This window comes from Oryx dammah, unplaced genomic scaffold, assembly GCF_014754425.2.
Source record: "Oryx dammah isolate SB20612 unplaced genomic scaffold, SCBI_Odam_1.1 HiC_scaffold_27, whole genome shotgun sequence".
Classification (NCBI taxonomy): domain Eukaryota; kingdom Metazoa; phylum Chordata; class Mammalia; order Artiodactyla; family Bovidae; genus Oryx; species Oryx dammah.
In genome coordinates, this window is record NW_024070211.1 from 108,791,544 (window position 1) to 108,814,454 (window position 22,911).

At 40.7% G+C, this 22,911-nt stretch overlaps 1 protein-coding gene across 1 annotated transcript; it reads left to right on the plus strand.

Moving 5' to 3' along the window:
* The first annotated feature begins 661 nt into the window (after positions 1-661).
* Positions 662-20,676, plus strand: DHRS9 (dehydrogenase/reductase 9). The gene is made up of 5 exons (XM_040229281.1): positions 662-824; positions 13,765-14,123; positions 15,319-15,577; positions 17,492-17,655; positions 20,056-20,676. Exons 2-5 carry the CDS (start codon positions 13,811-13,813, stop codon positions 20,277-20,279), a joined length of 960 nt encoding a protein of 319 aa, XP_040085215.1. The 5' UTR covers positions 662-824; positions 13,765-13,810; the 3' UTR covers positions 20,280-20,676.
* The last annotated feature ends 2,235 nt before the right edge of the window (positions 20,677-22,911 follow it).

The window sequence follows — 22,911 nt, forward strand, 5'->3', positions numbered from 1 at the left end:
CTCTTTGTGACCCCATGACCAGGCTCCTCCATCCATGGGATTTTCCAGGCAAGAGTACTGGAGTGGGTTGCCATTTCCTTCTCCAGAGGATCTTCCCGACCCTGGGATTGAACCCAGGTCTCCCGCATTGTAGGCAGACGTTTTACCATCTGAGCCACCAGGGTCAGTATCTCCTTGTCATACCTTAAAATACAAATTAAGACTTATAAGTCCACTCTCTCATTACACTAGTTTAGGAGACTTGCTTATCAGGGTGTTTTTTTAGGTGGTAAAAAGAACCATCAGGGACTGATTCCCCCTACCTATTCTCTTAGAAAGGAAGGAGTACTATTAACAGGATGAAAAACATAACTAGAGATCATGAACAGTAATCATAACTCAAAAGTTAAATAATTAAAACAATGTATCAGGCAATTTACAAAATGTCTCCATGTTAATTATTTCAGTACTCACAATGAAAAAGGTGTCATTGATCATTTTTAAGTCCCTTCTAAAAGTTACTACATTTTATTTGCTAAAGATACTGCAGATTCCTTTGGAAACACATGACCCAGAGCTTCTTGGCTTCCTCCATCTGAAGAAGACAAATTTAGTCATCAACTCGAGTCACAGTGACTCACCGAGCGAGGAGGGAACCTGCGGACTCCTCACACACTTAAGTACTTTGAGCTTGACGGAAGCCCAGGCATCTCTACCTTAAGAGGATCTGCGAGGTCAGGGTGACACAATCCTTCCTTCCCCCAGCACAACGGCCAGATCAGGCAGATTACAAGCAGCCCAGCAAGGTCACCACAGCTTCTGTGTCCCAGTTCATCTTAAATAAGGTAACCGTTGATGGAGTTCTGTCACTCACTCCTTCATTTCTCATGTCAGTCTTCAAATTGTCTTGATTTTCCTCACTCTTACATAATAAATCAAGTTGTCTTTCATGCTGTGGTCAACAGTTGCTATTTTTTTTTTTAATGATATGTTAGAAGGCTGTGATGGCCACTGGGTCCATCTCATCACAGAAAAAAGCTCAATGCCACCAGAAACCTTGCCTTGAACTTCCCTCCCCAGGTTTCTCTTTGAATGTTCTTTGTCATCCTAGAGTTACAATTAGATCTCCCTCTAGTTCATCTTTCTGTACCTATTTGACACCATCTATGAATCTTATAATTAATTGGAAACTGGAGTGGGGGAAGAGCTCTAAAAAGAGTGGGAATCTCAGCTGAGTTCCTGGTTGGAACAACAGATTTGCTACCAACTGCAGGTCAGGTCTGTTTGTCTACCTGGTTTACCAACACTTTCAGAGGGCAATTTAGGCAAATACACACACACACACTAAGCTGAGTGAGAAAGATGCTGTTTAGTCCAGGAGAAAGCAGGGATATTCCTCAATGCACATTTGATTCCTGGACACTGGGATGATAATAAGTCTGCTTCAGATATTCACTCTGTTTTATTATTCAGGGGTTGGAATTTTACCTGAAACTTCCAACGTACAAATAACAGAGGGAGAAAGTCAGTTTAGTGGCTTCAAGGGCAATCCTTGTTAAAGGCTTTATGATCCAAGTGGTGGTGTGGTCTTTCTCAATGGGTTGATTTTTAACAGTTGGGGGAAAAGTTTTAAAAAAAACACATTTTTAAATTAAAATTCAATTTAAGTTTGAACAAAGAGTTCTGAAATGTCCTGCTATACTGTTAGTTCCAGGGTAAGGACTGTGCTTTATTTAGCTTAGTAGGTGCCCTAAAAATATCCTTGGCTAGACGCTGCATAAAATGAGAATTAAATGTTGTATCATCTTTGCTTTATTTGTGATATTTGAAAAGTGTGCCCAGTTTTTAGAACAAAGTTCAATGTCTGAATTCAAGGAAAATTTATTATTTCATATATCAAATGGAAAATAATGGGAACTGGATTTAAAAGTCTTACAATGAATTTCACTTTCTCAAGGTGTTGCCATTAAAAACTGCTCAAAGATAACTGAGATGAAAAGAAATATACTGAAGATTTGAACACACTTTCTGCAACTCTACATAACATTCTCTCTATATTGCAAGCTTCCTTGAAGCTCTGCGTAACTATAAGCTATAATAACATTTAATATATCATGTCTTCCAGTTAGCAGTGCTTACTCAGCAACATAAATAAGGTAACCATGGCTTTAGCAATAATTCTTAACCTGCCAATAATATCAGAAAGCGTACTGGCAAAATAATAAACCTAGAAGAGACTGAGAATATTAAGTATTATTGCAGATGATTTGATGAATTATAATTTTAAAGTTTTGAGAGAAGTCAAAAGAAAATCGGAGATAGGTTTTTTCCGTAGAACTAAAAATGCAAAACATAAACTCATCAGGTCTTCCCTACAAAAGAGTGGGCTGGCACACCTCCAGGCTCAGCCAGGAGACTGAAAGAGCCTGCAAAAAGGCACTCCCCTGCCACACACACTTCAGTGTCCCATTACACAAGGCACCCTGGGTCCTGAGGGTCACCTCCCTCCTGCAAGAAGCAGGATTCAAGGGGAACGTAACTAACGAAGGAGCTTCTTCATTACACTGTCTGAGGGAACTTAGAAGGATGACTATCACCTCAACGATCTCATTGGGACACCATAATCATTATTATTATTTTAATCTGATGCTCATGTAAGACTATTTTAGGTGAGATCCCTTGGCTCCATTTAAATTGTTTTAGATTTCTGGGTGCCCAACATGAAGACTTTCTTCACAATATCATTCATTAGTCATATGCTTAGTTTGTATCATTAGGCACAAATGTCATTTTTCTTAAAGAAATGTGTCACAGAAATCTCAGAATGGCCAGTTAGGTTAAATAGTGACAGAATTTCTTGATTCAATGAAAAGATAAAAATAAAAAAGAATCTGGTCTCAGTTAACCAGGTTTACAATATTTATTTATTTATTTGGCTGTGTCAAGTCAGTTTCAATTTGTGGGATTTTGGTTGCATCAGGCAGGGTCTTTCGTTGTGGTGTTTGGACTTTGTGCGCAGACAAAAGAGAAAACTAGTTCTTTTTTTATTTCCTTTGTGTCTTTGTGGCATGGTGGAGAATTTTTATAACATATTTTCATTTTCCTATTGACTGGTTGTGGTGTACCGTCTCAATGGTTGCACAACGTGGGCTTAATTGCTCTGCAGTATGTGGGATCTTAGTTCCATGACCAGGAATTGAACCCACGTCTCCTGCATTGCAAGGCAGACTCCTAACCACTGGACTACCAGAGAAGTCCCAGATTTACAAGATTTAAATGGACAAGGGACATAACACGTCCAATGAGACTGCTGTCAACCTTAAGAAAGCTTATGCAAGAGAAACTCAGAAAGAAAATATTTAGAAAGCTTTTTGATAAATGTTCTGTATTTGATGTATTTTGATTTAAAAAGCTTAATTGTTAATTCACCTCAGGTCACACTTGCATCAAATTGAAAAAAATAAAAATAAAGATTCAACAAATACCCTGACAGTGTGATTGACTAGATTCAGTACTGCTTTCTCTTTGTGAAGTTTTGTGGAAATAAAACCAACTAGTTTGGGAGGAAGTAACTACATAGAACTCTACCTCTCTTATAAAGACTATACCTCATAATGACTCTGAAACATGGAGACATTATTTTTTATCTTTTTTTTTTTTTAAGAATCTCTCATTTATTTTTAAAGGGTGGAGGAAGATGAATAAGAGAAGTGAAATCAAAGGATCTTATTTTAGATATTTTAACCAAGAAGAGAAACCCAGGAAGATAAAATTAAAAGAAGCAGAAGTGGACAAGGACAGCAATTGAGTTGTAATATTTTCCAATAGCTGCAAACAAGCAGTTACTCTTCAGCCCTTCAAATACAGATCAAAGAGAAACCTAGTTCTCCTTTTTTGAGTCTTTGTGGCGTCATGGAGAATTTTGATAACATTTTAATTTTTCCTATTGATTAATAATGTGTTCATCTCTTTCTAGTTCCACTTTTCTTTCTCTCTCTCTTTTTTTTTTTTTTTTTAAACACAGTTTAGGAGCTCAGAGATGAACTTTTTAGTTCTAGCCACTCTCTGGCAAATCATCTTATGTCTGACACTAACCCTACTTAACTCACAGAAGTATTTTGATAATTTAATGAGATAAATTTTATAGGAACTTTTTTCAGTAATGGTCAAAGTTATCTAAATTGGAAGTGTGGCTATCTGATGACAAACAGGAGAAGGAGAAGAGGATGCCCTGATGATTCAAAAGGCTCAAAAACCAATCCAGTCATCGCTAGACGCCTGGTGTTCAAGTGAAACTTTCTTCTCTTTCTTTCTTCTTTCCTTCTACATGTATTTACTTAGTATCAAGTATCATTAGGCATGGTGGTATAGAGAAGTGTACACACAGTCCAGACTCCCAGAGTTTAGTGGGAATCCTGGTAACAGTGGAGCAGACAATTAAAGGACGGATGTTGGGACTGACTGGCCTGAAACAACACAATTCTATCTTGAGCCCATTAACATGCATTTCTGAATTTGTTTCCTCATCCATAAAATAGAGATAATTTTACTGTAAGGTTTGAATGAGATAAATATTTCTAGATCTTAGCAGAGGGCCTAGACTGTGGTGAAGTGAAGTGAAATTCACTCAGTGGTGTCTGACTCTTTGCGATCCCATGGACTATACAGTCCATGGGATTCTCCAGGCCAAATACAGGAGTAGGTAGCCTTTCCCTTCTTCAGGGGATCTTCCCAATCCAGGGATCGAACCCAGGTCTCCAGCTGGCAGGCAGGCAGATTCTTTACCAGCTGAGCCACTCAATAGATCATAGAGTTACTGTCATTCCTACCTGGCTTGGTCAACTGGGAATCCCAAGGACCATGGCTTTCTCAGAGCATTCTTTGAATTCTGTAGTCAATGGTACTCATCTGAAGGGCACCCTAGAGGAGTTCATAGTGGTCCAAACTCAAAAGGCTCAGCTAGAATTTAGGCCTCATAAATGCTGTGAGTGCTCATTTGATAATTTCTAAATTCACAAATGGTAGCATACATAGATTTGGCTTTGCTCACTGCCTCCTATCCTCCTGATGACAAAAAGGCAATTTTCAAAATATGTATATTCATTTATTTTATTTATTTGGCTGCCTCGGCTCTTAGTTGCAGCATGTGAGATACCTGTGGTGCAATGCACAAACTCTCCAGTTGTATTGCGTGGACTCAAATACACGAGCTCAGTAGTTGCAGCCCATGGGCTTAGTTGCTCCACACAGCATGTGGTATCTTAGTTCCCCAAACAGTGATTGAACCTGAGTGTCCTGCATTTAAAGGCAGATTCTTAACCACTAGACCACCAGCGAAGTTCCTAGGAAACTTTTTAAAATCATAGATATTAATGCTTAGTGCAGCAGGCTATGAATTTATTGTTGTTCAATTGCTAAGTCATGTCTGTGTCTTTGTGACCAGATGGACTGTGGCACTCCAGGCTTCCCTGTCCTTCACTATCTCCAGGAGTTTGCTCAGACTCATGTCCATTGAGCTGATGATGCCATCCAGTATTTATAAATAATAAAAATTTTCTGGTAAGACCGTAAAATATATAAACTTTGATCAATATGTCACTACTAAGGAAACAAAGACTGAATTTCCAGTCTGGGTTTTCAGTAGTTTCCAGCAGTTCTGAATACTGTACCATTCTGGACCTCCAAGACAAGGAAACACTAGACCAGCAGTTCTCTACTGGGAGGAATTTTATTCCTAGGGGAACCTCTGGCAATGTCTGGAGACATTTTTGGTTGTCACAACTGGCGAAGAGGACTACTGGCATCTAAGTGGCAGAGGCCAAGGTGGTGCTAAACATCCTGTAACACACAGGAGAGACCCCCCCACAATAAGGAATTATCTGACCAAAACTGCAAAAATACTGAGGCTGAGAACCCCATGCTAAGACATGAGCAATGCATACAGCAGCCAACCCTGCCACGTGACAAGGGTCTTCCTGTGTACCCGTCATTTTATTTCACCAGGTACTCTTCAAGTGGGCCTCCCTGGGGGCTCAGTGGTAAAGAATCTATCTGCCAGCGCAGACTATGCCGGAGACATGGGTCCAGTTCTTAGGTCTGGGATCCCTTGGAGGAGGAAATGGCAACCCACTTCAATAGTCTTGTCTGGAGAATCCCATGGACAGAAGAGCCTGGCGGGCTATAGTTCATACAGTCATAAGGAGTTGGATAAGACTTAGCGACTAAATAACAACACTCTTCAAGGTAGAAGTTATCACTATTTTACAGATAGAAAATGGAAAGGAAGGTAGTATGACAATTCACCAAAGGCCCTCTGATGGTAGAGGAACTGAACCTGAAACTTGATCTGCCCGATTCCAAGGCTTCAGTGCCTAAACCCTGATTTAATGTCTCTTGTGTATGTGTGTGTGTGTGACCTTGGTTCTTGCTTTCTAAATTTTTACTGGCAAATTGGCTAGTGTTGATTTTGGCTGAAGAAAACACTCCATGACCTGTTCAGAGGACGTACGCTCAGAACTGCACCCAACCTTATGCACTGAGCTGTAGGGGCTGAAGATCTGCTTTCTCTTACTCTGTTCTTGGCCTTGATGAGTCAATAAGCTCATGGTCCCTGGGTGCTAGAGGGACTCTGACAGACCTAGGCACTTCTTGCTGAGAGATTTGCACACCTACTAAGCAAGGAGATAAATTGGAAATACAATTTCCAATAAAGGCTGTGAGATAAATTGGAAAACACACAGAGAAGCCAACAACCCAAGCAACCAAAGTCAATGCCCTGACTGAATTGCTGGCACCAAGGACCCATATGGAGGTGACCACAGCTGGCAGAATAAGGCTGATGCGGCCCTGTGAGTTGCTGTTACTCATTTACTTCCCAGTGGTCAATGAACCAATCAACCATCAATCAGCTTCTGTGTACAGGTCATGTTCTCAGCAACTCTGACTGACCGAGGGTTATTACTCAAAGGTGGCATCTTGGCTAAAATTAGAGTACAAAGGTATGTGTTGCTTTGAGGCTGACTTGGTCCAATGACCTAGAGGTATGTGAGCCTTAGGGACTGAAAAAGAAGCAGTATTTCTGGATGGTAATCTTTGGGGAAAGGGCAGAGTTTGCAAATCTCTAGGTCAAGGCTGGCAGTCCTTGGATTCAGGCTGCAGGCTGGGACACCAGCATCTGAAATAACCCTCACCCCAAAGGAGTAACTAATGAGGACAACACATTTTAATGTGAGCCCATCCCTAACAACTAAAACCTCCTCTCTGTTTGCTTGTCACCCGGGAAAAGTTGGTTTGGCTAGGGGAGGAAGTTGAGGGGGGAGATGGATAAGATGAGGAGGAAGAGGGAGTCTGACTGATTTGGTCTGAGTTTTTGCTTTCCTCCAGTGGTTATGAAGGTGAACTTCCCAAAGAGAAGAAGGCAGAAAACTTGGTGTCCAAGGTCACTAGACTCTGAAGTTCTGGATATGAAATGTCTCACCTATTCTGTGCATGGAACTCAAAGCAGTCAAATGAACACTTTTCTCATTAAAAAAAAAAAAAATCACTTTCCTTTGCCAAATTTTTAACTTTTTGGTTTGAATTAATTTCAAATTTATGGAAAAGTTGAAAGAATAGCACAACCCAGAATCCCCAGATATTGACATTGTACCACGTTTACATTCATATTCTCCCTTTAGAGAATGTACATATTCTTAATGTTTGTTTATATACATATTTTTATTATTTCCTAAACCATTTAAAAGTAAGTTGGAGACATGGTGCTACTTAATCCTTAAATACTTCCATGTCTATTTCCTAAAAAAGTAGGACATTGTCTACATAATCATAGAAGTGATCAAAATTGAGAATTTGATATTCATGTAATATTTATTGTTTATCAGATCTACAGAGCTTACTGAAATTTCACTTGTCAACATAAAAATGTTCTTTTTGACAAAAGAAAAAATGATTTTCTGGTACAGGATCAAAAGTTGCTATTGTCTCCTTCATTTATTTCAGCTCTGATCTTTATGATTTCTTCCCTTATACAAACTTTAGAGGTTTTTTGTTCTTCTTTTTCTAGTTGCTTTAGGTGTAAGGTTAGGTTGCTTATTCAATGTTTTTCTTGATTCTTAAGGGAGGTTTGTATTGGTATAAGCTTCCCACTTAGCTCTACTTTTAATGCCTCCTGTAGGTTTTGAATTGTTGTTGTTTTCATTGTCATTTGTTTCTAAGTATACCTGGATTTCTTTTTTGACTTCTTCAGTAATACATTGGTTATTCAGAAGTGTATTGTTTAGCCTCCACGTGTTTGTGTTCTTGGTAGTTTTTTCCCCCTGTAGCTGATATCTAGTCTTATAGTGTTGTGGTTGGAAAAGATGTTTGAAATGATTTCAATTTTTTAAAATTTACCAAGGCTTGATTTGTGACCCAAAATGTGATCTATCCTGGAGAAAGTTCCATGTGTGCTCGTGAAAAAGTGAAAGCTGCTGTTTTTGCATAAAAAGCCCTATAAATATCAGTTAGGTCCAACTGATATAATGTATCATTTAAGGCTTGTGTTTTCTTATTAATTTTCTGTCTGGTAGATCTGCCTATTGGTATTAATGGAGTATTAAAGACCTGCACTATTATTGTGTTACTGTCAATTTCCCCTTTAATAGTTGTTAGCATTTGCCTTAGTATTGAGGTGCTCCTGTGTTAGATGCATATAATTTATAACTTTTATATCTTCTTCTTGGATTGATTCCTGGATCATCATGTAGTGTCCTTCCTTGTCTCTTATAACAGGCTTTATTTTAAAGTCTATTTTATCTGATATGACTATTGCTACTCCTGCTTTCTTTTGATTTCCATTTGCATGGAATATCTTTTTCCAGCTCCTCACTTTGAGTCTGTGTGTCTCTAGGTCTGAGGTGGGTCTCTTGTAGACAGCATATATAAGGGTCTTGTTTTTGTATCCATTGTATCTTTTAATTGGAGCATTTAGTCAATTTACATTTAACATAATTATTGATATATATGATATGTATGGGGCTTCCCTCGTGGCTCAGACAGTAAAGAATCTGCCTGCAATGCGGGAGACCTAGATTCAATCCCTGGGTCAGGAAGATCCCCTGGAGAAGAAAATGGCTATCCACTCCAATATTCTTGCCTGGGGAATTCCATGGACAGAGGAGCCTGGTGGGCTACAGTTCATGGGGTCACAAAGAGTTGGACACGACTGAGCGAATAACACTAATTAACTAATGATCCTATTACTATTTACTTTATTCTTTTGGGTTTGTTTTTGTAGGTCTTTTCTTTCTCTTGTGTTCCCAACTTAGAGAAGTTTCTTTAGCATTTGTTGTGAAGCTGGTTTGGTAACACTGAATTCTCCTATCTTTTTTTTTTTTGCTTATCCGTAAAGCTTTTGAATTCTCCTTTGAATCTGAATGAGATCCTCACTAGATAGAGTAATCTTTGTTGTAATTTTGTTATCACTTTAAGTATACCTCATCACTCCCTTCTGGCCAGAGTTTCTGTTGAAAGGTTAGCTGTTAGCCTTATGAGAATTCCCTTGTGTGTTATTTGCTGCTTTTCCCTTGCTGCTTTTAATATTTGTTCTTTGTGTTTAATTTTCATTGGTTTGATTAATATGTGTCTTGGTGTATTTCTCCTTGGGTTTATCCTGTATTGGACTCTGGGCTTCCTGGATTTGGATGGTTATTTCCTTCCCCAAGATAAGGATATTTTTGACTATTATCTCCTCAAATATTTTCTCATGCCTTTTTTCCCCCTCTTCTTCTGGGATCCTTATAATTCATATGTTATTGTGCTTAATGTTGTTCCAGAGGTCTGAGACTGTCCTCATTTCTTCCTTTTTTTTTTTTTTTCTTTATTCTGCTCTGCTTCAGTTCTTTCCACCATTCTGTCTTCCAGATCACTTACCCATTTTTCTGCCTCCAATAGTCTGCTATTGGTTCCTTCCCTTACTGTAGCACCAAGACTTCACAGGGATCACAGCACAGAAGACAAAACCTCAAGACTAAGGGTGAAAACAACACTCAGTTGCCAAGAGCACCCAAAGAAACTCACACATTTACAAAAGGAAGAGAGAAAAAAGAGAATGAAAAAAAAAAAGGAAGAAAATGAGAAATATATGAAAAAGAAAAAAAGGGGGGAAAGATTAAAAGGATATAAAAGGGGAAAAGGGGGAGAGAGGGGAAAAGAGGGGAAAGGGGAAAAAATGAAAAAAAAAAAATATATAGAGAGCAGTAGTTCTATCTCCACCTCCTAGGAAGCCTTCCTACACTGCACTGTTCTTTGGACCTATCTGCCTCTACTCCTATGTGTACTTACCTCCAATGTCCACAGTTGCCAGAGCTAGGGTTCTTTTTCTTTTATGTGTTTTTTCTTTTTTTCTTTCTCTTACTGTCCTTTTATATATTCCATAGGCACAGAGTCTACCTAGTTGGTTGTGTGGATTTAATCTGCAGCTTGTACAGCTGGTGGAGAGATTTTCAACCCTCTTCCTTAGCCACTCTGCCCCTGGAGCTCAATTGTGGTTTTATCCTCACCACTGCATGTAGGTTATCCACAGGAGTTCACTCCTGAGGCTGCCCTGGAGGACTTGGGTCTGCCCCAATGAGGACCAAGAGTGGAGGTATCACAGCTGCTTGAATTGTGGGGACCCTGGCAGCACCATGCATGCAGGGGAGGTGGCAGCCACAGGAGAGGAGATATGGCACTATTAAGGCTTTTTCCTTCTAGCCTCTGGCAGCTCTGCACCCAGGAGGACTGGGCATGGAGGTGGCACGGCCGTCCAGAGTATGGGGAACCTGGTGGGGCCAAAAGTGTAGGGAAGCCGGTGGCCATGGGCATAGGAGAGAAAGTGCTATTTGACTCTTTTTCAGGGGCTTCCCAGGTGGTGCTAGTGATAAAGAACCCACTTGCTAATGCAGGAGACATAAGAGACACGGGTTTGATCCTTGGGCTGGGAAGAGCCCCCAGGAGGAGGCATGGCAACCCATTCCAATATTTTTGCCTGGAGCATCCCATGGACAGAGGAGGTTGGCAGAGTGCAGTTCACAGGGTCGCACAGAGTGGGACATAACTGAAGCAACTTAGCACGGACATAGAGTCTTTTTCTAGCCTCTGGAAGCTGGCATTCAAAGGACTTCCCTAGTTGGTCCTTCTTTGTTGCTTGGTGAAGCAGGTGCTCAAAGGGCCCTCCTGGCTCTGATCTTTCTCTGTTGTTTGGCGCATCGGGCCCACCAAGGACCACCATCTCTGGGGTCTTGTTCTACTGGTCAGCTGCTGGCTCTGGCATGTGGGGTGAGAGAGAGGCTCCAGTGGTGGCTCCACCCCCTGCACATGAGTCAGCAGTATGGCCCTGCCTCCATGGCTGCCCGGCTTTCCTTCAAGGGCACTCCCACCGTGATCCCCTCCCTCACATCCCTTCAGGCCATCTCCCGCAGTCACCAGCAGTCCTCACTTCGGGATTGCTCTCTAATCCCAACGGTCCAGCTCCCAGCGACTGCGTGTACAGAGGGACCTGTGTCCTGGACAGGTAGGGCTGTGCTTCTCTGCTCCATTCAGAATGTCACAGATCAATTGATTCACTCTCCAACAGCTTCAAATGTCTCCTCTCTGTCCCAAACTATTGCTTCGGTGTGGGAACCTCACCCCGGCTTTAGTTCCTTCACCCCCTGAGTGCAGATCCAGTCCTAATCACTCTCCTAATTTTCCCTTCCTTCCTTCTTCTTACTGAGTTTTGTGTGGATCCATATTCCTTTCCGGTGGTCAGGCACTCCTGCCAGCTCTCAGCAGGTGCTCTGTGAGATCCTTGCATCTGAAGATACATCCCTGATGCATCCATGAAGAGAGAAGTACTCCATGTCCAGCTACTCCTCTGCATTTTGTCATCTCTGTAGTGTTCACTTTTATCACTTGGTTCGAGTGGTACCTGTCAGATTTCTCCACTGTGAGATTACTATTGCTCTCTTTTTGATTAGTACCAGTCTTATGCAGAGATTCTTTGAGATTCTATAGTTACTGTTTCTCATCGGAATTTCACCCACTAGTGTAGAATTGCCTGGACCAGCTGTTACTTTGTCAGCTGCCACATGATGATTTGCTAATTTCATTTTTCCTTTTACATTTATTAATTGGCGTATTAATTCTCCTATAAAATAAGGCAAGTAATGAGCCCTCTCTAACTGAAAAGGCTATGAAGAGGATCAAATGAGACCTATATGTAAAAGTGAAAGGCAGAACGCTTTACAAAAGCCATTGTTTTACTATTGTTCCCCTTAGGCCTATCTGCCAGCAGCAAAACCCTACAACACAGAGTTTCCACTCTCAGCTCTGTTGCTGCTGCTGCTGCTAAGTCACTTCAGTCGTATTCGACTCTGTGCGACCCCATAGACCGCAGCCCACCAGGCTCCCCTGTCCCTGGGATTCTCCAGGCAAGAACACTGGAGTGGGTTGCCATTTCCTTCTCCAGTGCATGAAAGTGAAAAGTGAAAGTGAAGTTGCTCAGTCATGTCTGACTCTTCGCAACCCCATGGACTGCAGCCCACCAGGCTCCTCCATCCACGGGATTTTCCAGGCAAGAGTACTGGAGTAGGGTGCCATTGCCTTCTCTGACTCGCAGCTCTAGGGCACATTAAACCCCATGAATATTTTCATTTTTCACATAATTCCCTTGGGAGTTTGGATTACAACAAAGGTTACAGAATCCATTTGGTGAATATAGTCAACTTTTAGTTATTCAACAATTTTTTATCAAGACCTAGGCTTGAGCAAAACACTATACTAATTGAATGTATAAACATGAAATTTCCTTAAAATGTCTAAATATGAAATTTTGCAAGAGTCAATTACACCACTCCACCCCTCAAAATTATATATTTTAAATGTATTTATTTATTTGAAAAGGGGAAATCTTGCTACATAGACATCGACTTGCAACAAATCAATAATTCCTACAGAGGAAAGAGTTGGAAAAACTATACCAAATTTTTAAGTCACAATAGTCTAAAAACCTGACTGCTTTAGAAATAGTCACAGCTATACCACAAGAACCAACTAGTTTGCACAAACGTTCCTTTTACCTCTGACTTATTTTTATTGCCGTTTTTTCCTTCTTTAGCTATAGATCTTTCAGCAGGAAAAAAAGATGAAAGCAGAGTCCAAATTTTCCACGATAAGTGAAGATATATTGAATTTTTTTTTTATCTGAAACAATCTATTCCTTGTAAAATAATAGAAATAGAGTTGTGTGTCTGTGTGCACATGAGTGTATGTGTATCATTCTATCTGTGTTTATGTTCATATTCCTTATTAAGCAAAGAAATATTTGCATATAGAGAGAGAGAAAAAGTAAAATCAACCCAATGACCCATGTCAATTTTGCCAGTTACTTTCTCTGCCACTTGGGAAACCCTTGTGGCCTAGTGGTAAAGAATCTGCCTGCAATGCAGGAGACACAGGTTTGATCCCTAAGTCGGGAAGATCCTTTGGAGGAGGAAATGGCAACCCACTCCAGTGTTTTTGCCTGGAGAATCCCATGGACAGAGGAACCCGGAGAAAAACAGTCCATGCGGGTCACAAAGAGTCAGACATGACTGAACACACACACGCACATATGACAGGTGTAGTTTAACACTTAAATGGCCATCTTCCCAACCAAACAAGAGTTATTGTATTTTTAACCATCTATGTATCCATCCAAATGCATTAAGATATCTTAAGCTCATCACTCTGGGTTATTATGCCCTAATGGTTCTAATTTGAATTGTCTTTCTAATTTTGAACACTCAGGACGCCATCTTCTTTTATTGTTCAAGAAAGAAGTGTCCGGGAAAAAATGTTCTTTTGGCTGTTAGCCCTTCTGATCCTTTGTGGTTTTCTGTGGAATTATAAAAGACAGCTAAAGATCGCAAATATCACTGATAAGTACATTTTCATCACTGGATGTGATACTGGCTTTGGAAACTTGGCAGCCAGAACTTTTGATAAGAAAGGATTTCATGTAATTGCTGCCTGTCTGACTGAGTCAGGATCAACAGCTTTAAAGGCAGAAACTTCAGAGAGGCTTCATACCGTGCTTCTGGATGTAACTGACCCAGAAAATGTCAAGAGGGCTGCCCAGTGGGTGAAAAACCAAGTTGGGGAGAAAGGTGAGTGATGTGAAAATGAGGGAAATGGAGGGGGTGTTGAGAAGTAAGCAAAGCTAAATGAAAGTAAATAGTCTGATTTTAAATGATCTTTCAAAAAAAAAATGTCTGCTAAATACCAGTTGTGTACTGGAGAAGATGGGAGAAAGTTTAGACTAGCCCTGAATATTTCTACATTGCAAGCTCTCTACATGCATGAGAGACACAGCCCATGTTATCTTCTCATATGTTCACATGGGTGAATTTAGAACTGAGATGATTGTGTTAACTGGTCTTTTTCTGTGAAGTGCTACTCTAGCCACTTACACAGCAAACTTGGGGCTAAAAGCTACAGTAGATCCTGAGGGCAAACCTTGAATTGCCATCTGGATATCCAGGACCATCTTCCGAGTGCAAAATGGTTCCAGAGCTCACACACTGTCACTGGGAAAGGAAGAAAATAGTCTGGCGATCTGAGCAAATGTGTCTTAGGCAGTCGTGGTAGAATAGGGAGTCGTCAGACCTCATTCTGCATTAGATTCTGCAAAGATAGGAGCATTCTGAACTAGAAGACTTTTTATTTTATTTCCTTGAATGAAGTTTGAAATATTCTCATGGATGAAGATATTTGAATCCACAAAGGAAAAAACGAACAGATGTGATTTTTCTTTATCACATCTTCATCTTATAGTTGAGACTCTGAACCTCAAAAGCAGTGGTTTGATAAGGCTCCAAATAATATTTTAATGCTTGAATGCCAAACACTTTTAACAATGTTAAATGTTTCCCATCATAAAATAAGACAGCTGAATGATTGGATTTTTACCAAAAAATGAATGTGAAATAGATCGATGTTGTTCTTTGTCTATAAAAACAGTTCATAAGTATTCTCTGGCTATGCCATCCAGCATGATAGGAAAAATAGAGCAATCTCCTCACATCTGAGGTGAAAAAGTCTCACTCAGATAGTGTTTGACATTCTAAGCAGAAACAGAAAAATTGTGAGGTTGGTTTCCAGTAACAGAACTTCAGCCGTTTCAGTTTAACCTTCCACCCACTGTACTATCACTTCCCCAAACTGCAAATATTCAAAGCAGGAAGGAATGTGACTAGAAGGAGGAAATGGCACCATCAGACAAGGCAGAGCTGTATTTCCATCAAGGAGGCCTATACAAATGTCACCTTGTGCCACACCTCCTTCCCTTCCGCTCTGTTCTAGGTCTCTGGGGTCTGATCAACAACGCTGGCATTCTTGGTGTGCTGGCACCCAACGACTGGCTGACGGTCGAGGACTACCGAGAACCTGTTGAAGTGAACCTGTTTGGACTCATCAGTGTCACGTTAAACATGCTTCCCTTGGTCAAAAAGGCTCGAGGGAGAATTATCAATGTCTCCAGCATTGGGGGTCGGCTTGCATTTGGTGGAGGGGGCTATTCTCCATCTAAATATGCAGTAGAAGGCTTCAATGACAGCTTAAGGTAAAGCAAACATGGGCATCTTAGCAAATAATAACCACTAACACTCAGTGAACATTTATGTACCAGACACTCTATTTAGTGCTTTAAACGATTCCCAATTTATGATACTGAAAGTCAGCCCTTGACACAAGGGTTCAAAACAAAAAATCAGGAAAAAACATTTTAAAAGTGATAAATAAAATATAAATGATACCACTGAAGCTAAGAGAGATGAGATAACTCCCCCAAGGTCACCCAGCTGTCAAGTGGTAGAATAGGATTTGAACCTAAATCTTTTAAAGTCTTTTCTCCTTTTTGCATTAATGCATATGTGAATAGTGGTGGCAAATTTGTATTCAACAGATTAACTTGTTTAATAGTTAGGGAATCATAGAGAGGAAATAAATCAGGTCTCTCTTTTGGTATTACTGTCAGATGCAGACACAACAGTGACATCTTATTTAAAACCCTCAGTAGAAAATTATCTGATAAAGTAATGACTTAGGGATGCAACATTTTTCCCCCTTGTTGCAAGTTCTGGACTCAAATTTCACACACTATAGCTGAGTGGATGGTAACCGTCCCACCTCTACCCCAAGGACAAGAAAGACAGCTTTCCTCTGATGCTTCTATTTCCAAATAAAACTTAGAAGCTTGCTACCCTGGAGAAGGGAATGGCAACCCACTCTATTATTCTTGCCTGGAGAATCCCATAGACAGAGGAGCCTGGCAAGCTATAGTCCATGGGGTGGCAAAGAGTTGGACAAGACTGAGTGACTCACACACACACACACACACACACACACACACACACACAGAAGCTTGCTAAACTAATGTGAAGATTTTGCTACCACAAGAAAGCATTGACTACCTCTTTTTGCTATGGGTCACCAGAGAACTCAAGAGCATAAAACCATGAAAGGACCAATTTAGCAAAGTCCTTCAATTCAGTGCCCCAGGCATTAGTTTCTTTGGGTTTATGATGTCTGAGGTTCACTGGGCTTCTCCAATCTATAGGTTTATGCCTTTTCACATATCTGAGGAGATTTCAGCCATTGTTTCTCCAAACATTTTTTATCTACAATCCACTATTTCTCTTCCTTCTGAGATTCTAACACAAATATTAGACCTGATTTTGTCCCATGGTTCTAGATTCCTATGGTTCTGTTCACTTTGTCAATCATTATTCTCTCTGCTGTTCAAATTAGGAAATTTCTAGTGATCTATCTTCAAATTCATTGACTTTCCTTCATCTTCTTCATTTTACTAATGAGTCTAGCCAGTGAATATTTTATTTTGGTTAATGCATTTTTCAAGTATAAAATTTTCACTTGGTTCTTCTTTATCTTTTCTTTCTTTTCTGAAGCTTTCTAAATTCCCATTTACTTCAGGAGTGTCTCTCTCTTGGAGCCTTCTGTAACAAGCACGTTAAAGACTTTGATAATTCCAACATCCATGTTGCCTCGGCCTTGGTATCTGTCCATTGTCTTTTCTCATGTGAGTTGAGATTATCTGACTTCTTTTATGTATCATATGCTAAACACTTGGTACAACATGAAACTGTGAGTCTTATTAAATTCTGGGGAGAATGTTGATAGGTTTCTGTTGTCATTGTTGTTTTTAGCAGATAATTGACCAGCTTGTATTCAGGTCACAACTTCCAACCAACCTTCTGTGGTTTGTTCCCAATGTTTGTTCACTTTCAAAGACTTTGCTGTGCTATTCAGATGTGTCCCACATGTAAACTGCATAGTAGCCAGTCTGGAATGTGGAAGATGGTCCATCCCGTAGTTCAGTTCCTCATCTGCAAACTGAGATGGTAGAATAAGATGCTCTTTCCTGTGCACCCCATTCTGTGATTCCATGAAAAGATTTATAAGCAAACATTATTCAAATAAGCCTGAATTAAATGTCTTCAACGGGCTCTTTTCACAGGAGGGACATGAAAGCTTTTGGTGTGCATGTTGCTTGCATTGAACCAGGATTGTTTAAAACCAATTTGTCAGATCCAGAAAAGGCTGCTGAAAAAAAACTTGCCATTTGGAAGCATCTGTCTCCAGACATCAAACAACAATATGGAGAAAGCTACATCAAGAAAAGTGAGCTTTGGGGTGGACCCAGGGTCCTATGGGGTTCATTGTCCTGGACAGCTTGAAAGAGATTCGAACAGAAAGGAAAAAATAAGGTTATCATGGTAATACACCAGTAGAGATCTCAAATATAGATCAGGAGTCCCTGTTAATTAGTGTTATCTCTTGCTCGTGTTTATAAACATTGACTGGGCATTTACTAAGTGGTAAGTTCCATACTAAATGCCTTATGAATTGTATCACTTATTCCTCAAAAGAACTATAGCAGCAAGCAGAGGCTTGGAAAGGGGAAACGTCCTACCCAAGTTTATACAGCTCCTCAGAGCAATGCCTGAACTGGAGCCCATGGTCATTACATCTACACAAACCACCTCTTTTTGGTGATCACCTACCACTCATTCAAAGACTCAGACTCTGACTAACTTACAATCTAGGTGACAACAGAAAGTAACCAGATGACTCTGAACACTGAGATTTACAACATGCAAGAAACTCGATCCTTTATTTCTGAGACACAAACCAACAGCCTAGAAGGAGTGCTAGATAGTACAGTCTCTAACTGCTCAAGAAATTCAGCACAGGATCAAAGCATTTCTGGCTAAGAAACCTTTATAGGAAAGGTCAGGTTTGAACATGATCTAAACAGGAAGAAATTATTAATATTTGGGTGGAAGCTTTCCACAGCAGGAATGCATGGCAGTGGAGATGGAAGGAGAAATAAGGTAAGTCAGACTGAGTCAAGGCTGGAGGAATAATCATAAAGGTTAGATAACAATGACTAACACATAGTAAACATTCACTGTATACTTGTCACCATTCTAAACACTTTACACAAACTCTTTCATTTAAAACACCCAAACAAACCCTCTGGATTTTACAGAAGCAGAGGCACAGGGATATAACTTGCCCAAAGTAGCACAGCTAGTAAGTGGAAGAGCTGGATTTGAATCCAGATGGCCTGACTTGGCCATCTATTCTCTGCCATGCACTGTAATGGGAATGAGGCATTGAGGAACTGCTGGAACTTCCTGTATCAGGGCTCTTGCCTCCATATCAGACTTCCTGGCCCTATTAACTAGTCCTCAAACACTTACTAAGCTCCTGCTTTGAGCCAGGAGCTCCACCTGACCTGGTGTCACCCTAACCCCAGCTGTGATCCTGCCTCTTCTTTGGCGGGCTTAGGTAAGACAGCCAACTGTGGCAAGGTTCAAGGCCAGGAGTATTCAAGGTGGAGCCGAGCCTAGTCACATCTACTGGGGGAGAATGACTGACTTCTGCAACTACCCGACTGCACACACACACACTCACACACACACAGACACATGCATACAGGTACATATATGTCAACTAGAACGTCTGGTTTGACAAACCTCGCAGTGCTGACATGTCACTACATATCAGGTTACAACCACTGCCATTCAAAGCTGTTTCTCACTCACTGACTCCGAAGCCTCTAAGTTCGAAAACAAAATCCCTCATTGAAAAGAGCTTTCCCTGTTTGATGTTGAAATTGATATTTTCTAGATGCCTTCTATCTCAAATTTTTTTGACTTGGCCTCTGGGTCAGGGGTCCTTTCTCAGAATTACGAAAGGCTTAGAGCCCAATTTTGTCCTGGTTGCTCTTATTAGAGTTCTCCAAGCCAAGACTTTGAGATCAGCAAGACTCATAGTTCTAAAGCAGACCACAAATTTAAGCTCATTTTGCTTCGTTTCCCAGACTGGAGTCGTAGGAGTTTAAAATAGACTTAAGACTTCTGAGCTAACCTCAGTTAGGCTCTTGGAACAGCTCGTGGCTACTGGGAGCTGAAGTCAAAAGATTTAACACAGTAGATTTTCCCTTGAGGATACACAATTTAAAATATGTTTTAAGAGCTTAGGAGGAATGCTTCAAGCCATCACCAGTCACTGCCTCTTTAAAGGTATCTTAGCTCATTACTCAAACAATTCATTTGCTGAGAACCAGCATACCTTTAGCTTCCTGAGTCAGGGCTTTAGTGGATGAGTCTCTCTTTATTCACTGAATTATAGAGGCACGTGCTATATTAGTGCACACGTATATGCGCAAGCACGTACACACACATTTCCTATATCAAATTTGTCTTAAGAAGTACTGTGTTTATACTGCTACCACCATGTTTATACAAACTACTAACTTCCTGGGTTCTGGCTTAGAACAAGCTCTCTAGGAGATTCTGCTGCTCACTCAAGTCTGAGAGCCAACAATCTAAAGAAATCACTGCTGCTTCCTTTTCTGAGGAATAGATAAAAACCCACCACAAGCGGACCCAGTTATAATGGCAAAATCAAAATAAATGCCCTCACTGCATCCTCCCCTTTGCAACCTAGCTTCACACTCCCCTACTCCGCTTCTTCCACGGGGTAAATGTGCTTCTGTCTCTTTTTTTACAGGCCTAGAACAATTGAAAGGCACCGCATCCTTTGTGAACATGGATCTGTCCCTGGTGGTGGAGTGCATGGACCATGCTCTCACAAGTCTCTTCCCTAAAACCCGTTATGCTGCTGGAAAAGATGCCAAAACTTTTTGGATCCCTCTGTCTCACATGCCAGCAGTTTTGCAAGACTTTTTATTGTTGAAACAGAAAGTAGAGCTGGCTAATCCCAAGGCAGTATGACTCAGCTGATGGCAAATACCTGCCCCAGGCTGTGAAATTGGCTGATTTCTAGGACACATCTCCTCAATTTCATTCTTTACCTAATCCAAACTGGACTCATTTAGATCAAACTCCTTTTGGTAAAAAGACGGGCTGCCACCATCACCTTTGAGGTCCCAGGGTCCCTCCTTAAATTTTTCTTGAGAAGCTGGGCAGGGATGGCACCTGCCCGATATTTAGTTTTTGCCTGCTGGTTATAATGTATGGAAAGTGGACAGGCTTTCCCATCCAAAATGATTTTTCACCCGTGCCTGTCCCATGCTTCTAATCCATACCACTTAGAGTGACTCCTGAATGTTAAATATTTGTTTCTGATCAAAATATTAAGAGATAAGTAAAATAATTTCTTAAAGGGGGATTGGATGTACTACCTTGCTGAGAATAAGATTCTGAAGGACTGGAACCCGGGGGCAGGAGAAGAAAGGGTAATAGGGCATTGTGAGACTGGTAGAAGCTAAGGGGCAGCAGAAAAATACTATAAAAGTGCAAGTAGGAGGGAAGAAAAATGAGAGAAGGAATAAGAGGACTGAAAAAGAGAAACAGGTATAAAAGTGTAGGTAGAGAGATTCCAGGACCACCATCTGTGGATAGATGGTAACAGCAGAGGAACTTGTCATTCCAAAAGAAGAAAAATGTAGAGCCTATGTGTTTATCCTGAGGCTTGTAAATGTAACGAGACATAGACTCTTTTACAACTTACACTTGAGATGGTTGGGAAATCCAGTATGTGAGGTGTCTCTAAAGCCCCATGAAAATACAGAGCTAAATTCAGAGACTCTCTTTTACCAGCAGTTACGGTGAGAGCAGGCCTGCTGCTGGCTCATTTAATGGTTCTAAACTGGGTTGACTCTGAACCCACACCCCATCCAAAAGAAACTGCCTAAACAGATGCTTCCCCAAATCCCAGCACCCAGTATCACTCACAAAGGTTGGTTGAATATTTATATGAAAAAACCCAAAGTGTCAAATTTTAATATCTGTTGCAGGATAATATGGGCTTCCCTGGTGGCTAAGATGGTAAAGAATCTACCTCTTTGCAGAAGACTGGGATTCAATCCCTGGATTTGGAAGATCCCCTGGAAAAGGAAATGGCAACCCTCTCCAGTATTCATGCCTGGAGAATCCCATAGACAGAGGAGTCTGTCGGGCTACAGTCCAAGGGGTCGCAAAGAGTCAGGCACAACTGAGCAACTAACATACTTGGGCAACCACAGAATAACACAGAGTGAAAGAGTTGGGGAAATTATCTAGTGTGTATAATTGTGCATGCACACACACACACACACACACACCGAATTTACTGTGAAGAAAATATTTAATATCTGCTGCTTAAAACCATGTTCTTTTGAAGATGTCAGTAATCCTATTCATTTTACTCACCTTTCTGGAAACATCTGCCTATGAAGGAGTTCCCTCCTTTGACATTTACAACATATTGATGACTTTCAAAAACAAATTTCCAATGTTATCAGGTCCATATGTTTCATTATTTTGAGAAAAGATACACTCATCCTTTTTTACATGAAAATGAAGACAATCACAGTAAGAATCATATAGAAAAATTCTCAAAGAAAAAGAAAAAGTCTCAAGCAAAGTTATCTCAACTATCCTCACTACCTATCAGTGGACTCATCTCCATCTTGGTCCTACAAGGCCCAGAGACCATTCCACCTGTACATCCCTGATTTCTTCTGGTTGGAATTAACACTAGGTGACTGTCACTCATCTTGTCCTTGGAGATGAAGTTCATCACATCATTTGCTGAGGCTTCTCCTTCTCACCTTAAATTCCTAGATCTTGGGTTCATTTCATTGCTTTAAAAATATCTAACCTGGGACTTCTCTGGTGGTTCAGTGGCTAAGGCTTCATGCTTTCAATTCAGGTGAGCCCAGGTTTGATCCTTGGTCAGGGAACTGGATCCCACATGGCACAGCTAAAGATCCCAGATGCCCACAACTACGACCTGATGCGGCCAAGTAAATAAATATTGTAAAACAAATCTAGCCTGCTGCTCCCCAACCTTCCAGGCCCCTAGGGCTGCCCAGACTTTTAGAATCTTCCAGAACCTCCCTTGCTGAACTTTCCACTGTGTAGCTGAGCTCACGTGCGTGCATACTCAGTCATGTGTGACTTTGTGTGACCCCATGGACTGTAGCCTGCCAGGCTCCTCTGTCCTTGGAATTCTCCAGACAAGAATCCTGGAGTGGGTTGCCATTTCCTTCTTTAGGGGATCTTCCTGACCCAGGAATAGAACCTGGGTCTCCTGCAAGAATCTCTGGCAGATTCTTTACTGTCTGAGCCATCTGGGAAGTCCTGAACTTTCCTAATGGTTATTGCCTTTGTTTTGCATAGACCTGAGTTCTTTACTCATTTCTCCATGTAGTTACAATTGATAACTCCCTGTTTCATCCAACTGAAAAAAAAATGCTATACTTAAATAAATGCTGCCAAATTATGGTATCACTTCAAAATAAAACCAAATATATTCACCCAAGCAACTTTTAAAGCTTTTTCAACTAAATGAGGAGATGAGGGTATTTGAAGTAGAAAGGCATAGTCTCAACAAAAGCACATGACCTAAGAGGGAGGGAGG